This window comes from Penaeus japonicus, unplaced genomic scaffold (genome assembly GCF_977035675.1).
Source record: "Penaeus japonicus unplaced genomic scaffold, GWHDUDI00000001_assembly GWHDUDI00000003, whole genome shotgun sequence".
Lineage (NCBI taxonomy): Eukaryota > Metazoa > Arthropoda > Malacostraca > Decapoda > Penaeidae > Penaeus > Penaeus japonicus.
Genome location: NW_028234405.1, coordinates 38,719,479 through 38,729,478, shown reverse-complemented (window position 1 = coordinate 38,729,478; position 10,000 = coordinate 38,719,479). Strand labels below are relative to the sequence as shown.

Genomic DNA, 10,000 nt, shown 5'->3' with positions numbered 1-10,000 from the left:
TGGAAATTAGAATTTATGAAAACGGAGAATAAATGTAGGTGACACATGTTCACGAGAAACCTGCGGTGCGTGTTTTTACTCTAAAGCGCCTCTTAGACTTGGGACGTTTTTCACTTTTTTTCTTTCTTTTTTTTTAGTTTGAGGAAGAATACTCAAGGAATTGTTGGACTTGTTTTGATAATGGTTATTATTATGTACATCTCTCTCTCTCTCTCTCTCTCTCTCTCTCTCTCTCTCTCTCTCTCTCTCTCTCTCTCTCTCTCTCTCTCTCTCTCCTTCTCGGCCTCATATAGGGTTTAACTTTCCTACCTGACTCTCCTGAAAACCTCTCCCAACTTAACTAATTATTAAGTATCGCGAGAGTGCAGATTAGTGCACAGGACAATGAAGTCGCACATCTGACCTTTGACCTTCGGGGAAAATATCTACTATCATACAACAGTCACTAAACCTTTTACATTTATTTTGTTGTTGTTGTTTTCATATCACAGTTCCTTCTCTCTCTCTCTCTCTCTCTCTCTCTCTCTCTCTCTCTCTCTCTCTCTCTCTCTCTCTCTCTCTCTCTCTCTCTCTCTCTCTCTCTCGGCTATTTTATCTCTTCGCTTTCCTCTTTGCCTTCAACATCGTTTTTTTTTCCTCTCCCGATTTTTAAAAGCTTTAGCACGACGCTGATAGCAAGGTCAGTGTCAGATTTCAACAAAACCAGTAGTATGGATCGGCGTCCAAGAAGGAAAGGCTGTCTAATGAAGGTCGAATTCGAGGACATGTGAAACTTGGGAAGGCTAATGATTGAGGTGAAGATTAATTACATATTGGATGATATCAGATGATGAAAATAGTTATCAGGCTAAGAGATTGAGATCGAAATAAGAAATGAGGATGATGATTATAATGATAAAGAGGATGATAATTATAGTGATATAACTAATGATGTGTTGGTCAATTGGTAGCTCATAATGATGGTGTGATTCGTAATTATCTTTAATATCTAATCATTCACAACCATCAGCTATATTCTTTTAAAAATAAAAACTTAATTAGGAAGCTGTCAACGGTAAATTGATAATAGTTGAATAATCAATATTTATACAAAAAAAGTCTTAATAATTCATGGTACTTTTTAACAATCTTATTTAAAACCATCCCATTTAGACCTCTCTCTTCGATCAAAGATCAAATCTACGAAAAAACGGCCATATTTTCTTTACAAATTCATAAGATCTACTAGTTTGTGAAAGATTCTTCATAATTAAATATCAGTGTTGATTGTCCACACACTGCTCTTCAAAATCTTCAGCTGAAAACATGATAAATGAGTCATCACTTATACAGATTTCCAATGAAAATCTCTTTTCTGTGATAATCAGTTATGTTTGACCTTCAATCTCAGTGCATCATTTATTTAATGGTATTACTTAGAAATATATATATATTTTTTTTTTCCACGTGAACATTTTAAATGCGTGGTATTTTTTTTAATGGAAGGCACTATGTTGATGCAAGGGACTGATATTGCATTAATATGATTATGAGAATAGTAACTGTATTTTTATTTTTTTCGTTTTAACCATTATTATTTGTTATTGTTATCATCATCATCTTCATTACCGTCATCATTTTCATTATCATTATTTTTATCACTAGGATTATCATAATAATTGTTACTATTATCATCGTTATCATTATTGGTATTGTCATCATTGATATTGTAACCATCACCATTATCATCATCATGAGAGAGTTATTAACATAATCGTTATCGTTGTCATCATCATCGCCATCACCATCATCATCATTATCATTACCACCACCACCACCATCATCATCATCATAATAATCATCATAATCATCACCATCATCATCACCATCATCACTATCACGCACCAATCAACTCAACCCATTATTGTTTTCAATTACTGAAATGCGAATGTCAAATAATATAATGGGTTAACATATATACACATTATAATATATAATGACATTATTACTCTCTGTTTACATTTCAAATGAAAATCATGAAAAGGTCGAAAAGTTTGAACAACAAATACTTCAATATATATATATATATATATATATATATATATATATATATATATATATATATATATATATATATATATATATATATATATATATTTCGACCAAGGAAGTGAAATCACAGTAGCCTTTCCGCGCCGAATGAAACCAGCAGTTGTCCAATTAGGGCAATATCAGCGTCGTGTTGCAATTGCATTTTAGGTGAATACAAGGCCCATATATATGCAGCGTGTAAATGTGTGTATATATGTACAATATGTATATATATACATATATATATGTATGTATATATGTATATATATGTATATATATATATATGTATGTATATATGTATATATATGTGTGTGTATATATATATATATATGTGTATATATATACATATATATATGTATATATATACATATATATATACATATATATATGTATATATATACATATATAGTATATATATGTATATATATACATATATAGTATATATATGTATATATGTATATATATACATATATAGTATATATATGTATATATATACATATATAGTATATATATGTATATATATACATATATAGTATATATATGTATATATATACATATATATATATATATATGTATATATATTCATACATATACATATACATACATTACATATGGATGGATTTATTTCTACCATCTACCATATACCATTCATGTACGAATGTCTTAGCATCTGCGCCTGTACTTACATCCATATATGGTTAGCGTCTGAGTGTCAGCGTCCGTCCTATTTATGATTCCCAAATATCCCTTCATGAGCCACGCAAATGACGGCCAACAGAAGGGAACCGACGGACATACCTTTGTGCAATGAAGCCGAGAAGCAACTCGACTGAAAAACAGACTCCAATTAGTGTTTATTCGGAGCAGCTACCATTTTCATTTGGCCGTGAAATTAATGGCATGAATATTTTTAGCAGCTCAGGAGAGCAAGCAGAAAGAATTGAGTTTCGGGAACATATTTACTCGAGTGTGATCTCGATGAGTCAATAGTTGTTGTTGTTTTTATGAATGGTAACTCATTGATACTACTAATATTGCTGCTTCTTCCATCATTAATATGGGGATTGTCGTTTTATGTCCCCATTATTATTGTTGTTGTTATTTTTGTCTTTATCTTTGTCATCGGTATTGCCGTAGTCATTATCATCATTATAATCACCATCATCATTATCATTATTATTCCATGATCCCTATTATCATTACGGTCATCATTGTTTATATAGTAATAATGACAATATTAATCATAATGATAACTAGTACTGTTACTATACCTTAATACTTGAATTATTATCATTTTTATTATCACCGTTGCTGTTACTGTCACTCGTATTTTCGTTTTGATCATCGTACCGCTAATATTGTGTTTATGTTAACATTCATTGTTTACTATATTGATATCGTTATCAGTATTGATATCAATACCATTATTATCTTTGTTACTTTTATCACATTATTACTATTAGTGTCATAATTATATTATTAACGATGAAGTATTGTTATTATCTCTGTGATTAATATTGTTAACATTGTTGTGTGTGTGTGTGTGTGTGTGTGTGTGTGTGTGTGTGTGTGTGTGTGTGTGTGTGTGTGTGTGTGTGTGTGTGTGTGTGTGTTTGTGTGTGTGTGTATATATATATATTTATTTATTTATATTTATATATATATATATATATATATATATATATATATATATATACGTATCCATACGTTTATAATTAAATACATATACATATACATATATGTATATATATAAAGATATAGCATACATATATGTGAGCGTGTGTGTGAGCCCAACACGTTTGAACACTTATCCTGACATCCTATCAGCTCTTCACAAGCGACGGAGCAAGGTAAGACAGTTGCTTTCGACACCGAAGCGGCAGAGAAGGTGCCGAAGCAAAAAGCCTAGCCGAGAAGACGCAACCCGCGTTCCCTAATACGCTTAGCATGTCTCACGGGCGACAGACACCTTCCTTGGAATCGCGAGAAAAGGCTGAGCGCCGGAGAGAGCGCGCCGGTGCACCTCTCGCCCCGCTAATATCCTCTGACCATTAACGCGAGCGAAGCCGTTGCCACATTCTCTCCTCATTGAGCAAACACCTGGAGGCCACCGAATGCGAAGAAGTGGTTAAAGTCGCTCATTCTGCAACCCATTATGGAGGGTCATCTGCAAGTTCTACGCTCGGCATGTGTTATGTTGAATACGTTATTGGATCGAGTGGTGTTGACATTCCAGCGACCTGCGTCAACGAGACAAGAGCTGAAGCAGGAATAGGTCGTGGGTCTAAAAATGGCTGGGATGTGTGAGTGAGTGTGTGTGTGTGTGTATGTGTTTGTGTGTGTGTGTGTGTGTGTGTGTGTGTGTGTTTCTGTTTTATGAGGCATGAATAGTTCTCCATGATTTGAAGTGCGTCCTTGCAGTGCTGTCGATTTCCAAGATTCATTTCCACTCCAGATGTAGTTGCGAGGGGAAAAAATAACTCCCTGTAATCAACATTTAATTGACACAAGGTTTGAACGTATGCCAAAGGGGTGCAGCGTTCATTCACCTGACGACTTAAGTTTGTGCACAAATGCCATGCAATTTAATATCAAATTGAATTTCATTTCTCAGTCATGCATATTAAAGTGCCTGTGCCATTATTACCATAACTTTGCCACACCGAAGATCGACCTTCAGCAACTGGATCTCAATGTCACGTTGGTTCCCTGCAATGTATTCCTTTAGCGCAATCTCTGAACATAACGAGGAACAGGCAACAGAAACCGGGGATCCACATTGCATTCCTTTTCAAGGTAAAGCCACGACGGCTAAGTAGCCAGCCTTTCGGATTCTTTATCCCTCCACATTTTACAGCTTTATTCTATATTTTCCCACACTCTCTACACTACCCAGTATGTATTTTTTCCACATCTGTATTCTTGCACATTTTGTACTTCCACCACATACTGTATTTTTCCAAAGTCGCATTCTTCCACTTTCTAATTCTATATTCTATACTCTTCCACAGACTCTATTCTCTTCCAATTCGTATTTTCCAATACCCTGTTTTTCTCCCATATTCTAAATTCTTGAACATTCTCCCACAATCTATATTCATAAACATTCTCCCACATTCTATATTCTTCCACATTATGAATTTCCACATTTTATACTGTCCTATATTCTACATCCTTCAATATCCTATCATCTAACTTCTATAAATACTGCCTTCTGCATCGCTAAATATTCTTCCACATTATACGTCCCACATTCTGCATCATTCCCCATACTACATTCTTCCCCTCTCTATATCCATCCAGCCTTCCACTCCATAACATCTCTTCCACATTTGATATCCACATTATCGTCGTTTTCAACCGTTGTTGGCTCAGCTGCAATTTTACAGTCGATTTTACTCAATGTTTATTTACCGAATTGCAGATCAATACACAGCCTCCTACTGACGCATCGACAGCAGCATCAATGCAGGTAAATGCTTCCTTGGTACGAGGGTCCGAATCGACATTGGTATGCACTATAAGGATGTTGTTAACTCATCGTTTTTGATATGGTGTTATTTATACACTACAGATCAATGGCAAGTGTATAGGGTATGATAATGTCAGTTGTGTAATTTTAGCGAGAGTATTGCTAGTAGTGTTATTGTTAGGAGAAATAGTGAGAGAGGCAACATATCACTATAATTACCATTAATGCCAGCAACATAGCAATCGTCATTATCTTCAAAATCACCAAAGCCACTATTATCACCCCTATGCTAAGTATGAACACCACCATCACCACCACAACCGACAATATCACTCCCAACACTGACACTCACCACCACCACTATCATCACTTTAATGAATTGTTATTATTGTCATTATTATAACTTTTACGTTTATTATCACCTTATTAGCAATGTTAGCATGTATTAAACGTCGTCATTAACAGTTAGCATCATCCTTATGGCTTTTTCAATGTTGTTTTGGGCTATAATACTAAGGAGCTATTTGCTTGCATTGATGTTGCTGTCGTTGCGTCAGTTGGGGGTTCTGTATTGATCTGCAATTCCGTATTCTGGCTGAGATCCATGTCTGACGGGCGCTGTTTCTTGACTATTCTGTTTCTTGAATAGCAAAACCCTCCACCGTGTGGATGAAATGTCAGGGCAAAAAAGAGAAAAATGTTCTACACAAAATAGGTTCACCTGCTTTGTGTATAGTGAGGAGCTGTCTGCCATTCTGTTTCTTCGCCTGCCGCAAGTTGGTCCTGAAGCACACTCGCTGAGGACGTCGAATCCCGGCTCTTCCACGCTGATGAGAGCCACGTCTCCTTTTCACGGAATAACTGAAGATTTTTTAAAGCACCCTCGCTCACAGAGTCAAAAAAAGAACCCGGGAGCATTCTTGGTACTCCGCAAAGCCCTTTCTAGGAAGATGTCGTTGGATGATTTTGTTTTCTTCCTGTGGCTTTACTCGGTTAATATCGGTTGAATTTTAAAAAGGGGGAAGTGGTTGTTTGTATTGTTACTGCCGTCGTTACAGTACCTCGGAATAAAAGCTTTCGGAACAAATAGGCTTCGAATCTGCTCGACTCTCTATTTCTATTTATATCGTGTACTTATTATACATTATATAAAAAAAACTATTCTAAACAAAACAAAAAACATATATAAACACAAAATCAAATTAATCCCCCTCTTGACAATTAATCTATTTTATCACGCGTACAAGCCTTTGTTCCTCCATTAAACGCTCAAACCATTTTTCATCCAACTCGTAAAATATTAAATATAAAAGGGTGCCATTGGGCCTTTGGGTTTAGCGATGCATCCTCTTGCCGGGCGCTCAATGGCAAAAGTACCAGTGAACGCACTAAGGCAACGCTGTAAATGTGTAGAGACAGACAGGTCTAATTTGATTCGCTTTCTCTAGTGGGGCTGGCGGGTGATCAGGAGGAAGGGCGGGGGGGGGGGGGGGACGAAGGGTGGGGGTAGCTGGCAGGGAGGGGGCTGGAGGAAGAGGAGAAGGGGAGAAGGGAAAGAGAGTAGCGGAGAGAGAGAGAGACGGTAAGGGGAAGGGGAATGAGAGGGATCAAGGGAGAGGAGGGAGAGGGGCAAGGGAGAAGGACGGGGGGAGGGGGTGAGGAGGGGGGCATGGGGTGAGCTGGAGGCCTGGTCGCTGCTACGCGGGATATAACGGGTAAGAAATGACTCATGTGATGTCATTACATTTTTTTTTTTTATTACAATGAATAAGGAAGTGTAAAAACCGAAGTATATTCCACTAGTGTAAAATGACATTTATTGCTCTACCCTAGATATGTGTACGAAATATATGAAATGAGAGTTCCTGCATATAGATATGTGATATGAAATTGAGAACAAAAATAACACTAGCTCTGACAAAATGCCCCTGGAGAGCCGAATTATTGCCGCACAAAGGCAAAGAATTAAAGCACTTTTATGAAGGTCAAAAACTCCTGTGGGAGATGAGATCCTCTGGTAGTATGCGGGAAACTTAATGACCACTTGATGTATATGAATGACGTAAGTCCCAAGTTATTCATGGAAAGCTTATTATAATATCGTGTGCTGTTGTCTAGAGGTTCTGTTACGTCTTCTGGCAAAGCTGTAACGCCAGATTGGCAAGATACATTTTGGAGAGAAGATACATGCAGTGTAAAGCTGAAGTCTAAGATAAATCTGAAAAAATGTGGCCTATTCACTCACTCTGCTCATGGTACAATGCAAAATATATACTCATGCACAGTAATTAGAGCGGATGAGATTGTCTTTTGTTTTTTTCGAGCTGCGTCTCTCAACTTTAGGTTCAGAAAGTTTCCAACTATTTTTTGAATTTAAGATCATATTATTGCATACTGAGACATTGTCGATGTTGCTAATACCTCGAAGTGTTCTTATTTCCCTAACAGCTTTTCATAATACCCCTATACCTTTCTGCTGTGAAACTATAAAACAATAATTTAGAAACAGAGACAAAGAATTTTCCGAGTGTAAAAACATTCCACGGAAATAGAAGAAAAAAACATTGCCATGGAGAAGAGAAAGAAAATGTCTCATTCAGTGTTTTTCGACAAAAACTGGAGCATCTGAAACCGTTCATCATAGATGTGAAAGTGGGGGCTGCTGGCCTAGCACACCTGCACGCATGAACACAGCTGACAACTAATGCTATCCAACAGTAGCCAGATGGGACATCGGCTGCCTTCGGTCGCTTTTCTAATGGCAGGTAAGCATTACAATTTCTATGGGTTTTTGTTGTTGTTTTTCACGTGAAATAACCCGAGATTCCAATGGCCTGTATGTATGTTTACTTTTATCACTTTTTCGGTGTTTTTTTTTTTCTTTCTTTCTTTTCTTGATTGATTTTTTTTTGTTCTTTTTTTTTCGTAGTGTAGTCCTATCGATCTTAAGACCATGCGAAGGAGTGTGATCCCCAGGATATGTCTTTTGCTAGATCACTCATAACATAGGGAATCCTTGTCTGCATCTGAGATCCAGTGGGAAGACACGAGTCACGGTCGTTACCATCTTCATCTGTGATTCCGTCTCATGTCTGATACTAATCTGGAACTGGACACTGGACACCTGGGACACCGGGACGATGTACTGCAATCACAGTTGTTAATTCATCTAGACCATATAACATGTACTGTGGAATAGGGCATGAATGAGATTGAATAATTCTGTATTGATGAATGTATGAATAATTTTCATTCCTACTTTTTTTTACATTGGTTATAATGAATTTGGTATATTCTGCTATCTAACGCTTTATTCAAATCATATAATTGGATATAGCCTTGATTTGTTTTTTATCATATGACCAGATATTTTTTCTTTCTTTCTTTACTGGAACTATTAACTTCCATTATTTTAATATAAACACACTAAATTACAAAGTGAACGCCCTCCCCGCCAGTACAAACGGACAATGATAATATACAATTACATAAAGAAAAATCAATGACATTCCGATACCCTTTCATGATGGATCGCTAAAAAAAAAAAAAAAAAAAAAAAAAAAAAAAAAAAATCATTCAAACGCATCCCCTTCACCACACGCAACGCATTTTGGGAGAAGCGAGTATTAATTCATGCAAAACGCCTAGACGATGTTCATGTCCCCCTTGGACCCCAGAGACCGTCAAACAAGCAATATTAATTACCAGTGAAAACGTATATCATCACCTGGTCTTAACTTTTGTTTTCAATCATAATCCTTGGAAATTCTCCATGGAAGCTCTTATTATCACGTGTATGATTGTTGAGTATTTTCCATGGCAGTTCTTATTATCGTAGTTGGTTCCAATCACTGGATATTTTTTCGTGAGTTTGTTCGTAATATCATAATAATGTCCTCTTTATATTTTCCATGACTGTTCTTATTATCCCCATTATAATCGTTCTAATTCTCAGTTGACGGTAGATAAACTTCCTTGCCTTGAACTCAATGCATTATCAAAATCAACAAACAGTTAATTTCGATTTGATAATCTAGTTCTAGCATTCTGTTGAATTTTGGGAAAAAAAGTGGTAACTAATCATGGCCAGTCCGTCCACATGCATGTCAAAGTGGATTAAAATGCCTCGCCTCTGACCTTCAAAAGATAACGTCGTAAAAGCAAAAACAAAATAAAATATAATCATTTACCAAAAAGTTTGCTCGGAAAGACGTGAGGCGGGAGCACGCTATCAATGCCGGGATTACCGTTTGCGTTTTGTGTAGAATTTAACAAAGTCCGGTTCATTGTAAATATTATCCATATACCAGGACTAAGGCTAAGAGGTGAGGACAAAACCTTGGAGTTTCCTATAGCAGAAATATTAGAGAGGAAAGAGAACCGGGAAGAGAAAATATCTTCTCTTCATTTCTCTCGCTCTGAAATTGATTACGAAGCTCTTCAAACGACCTCTATCAG

At 36.4% G+C, this 10,000-nt stretch overlaps 1 protein-coding gene across 1 annotated transcript in view; it reads left to right on the top strand.

The window, feature by feature from the left end:
* LOC122254574 (limbic system-associated membrane protein) overlaps positions 1-10,000 on the top strand; it is a 60,467-nt gene that overhangs the window by 11,594 nt on the left and 38,873 nt on the right. The window contains exon 2 of the mRNA XM_086534821.1: positions 7,971-8,307. Within this exon, the coding sequence (XP_086390947.1) occupies positions 8,247-8,307 (61 nt within the window). The 5' untranslated portion in view covers positions 7,971-8,246. The remainder of the gene's footprint in view (positions 1-7,970; positions 8,308-10,000) is intronic.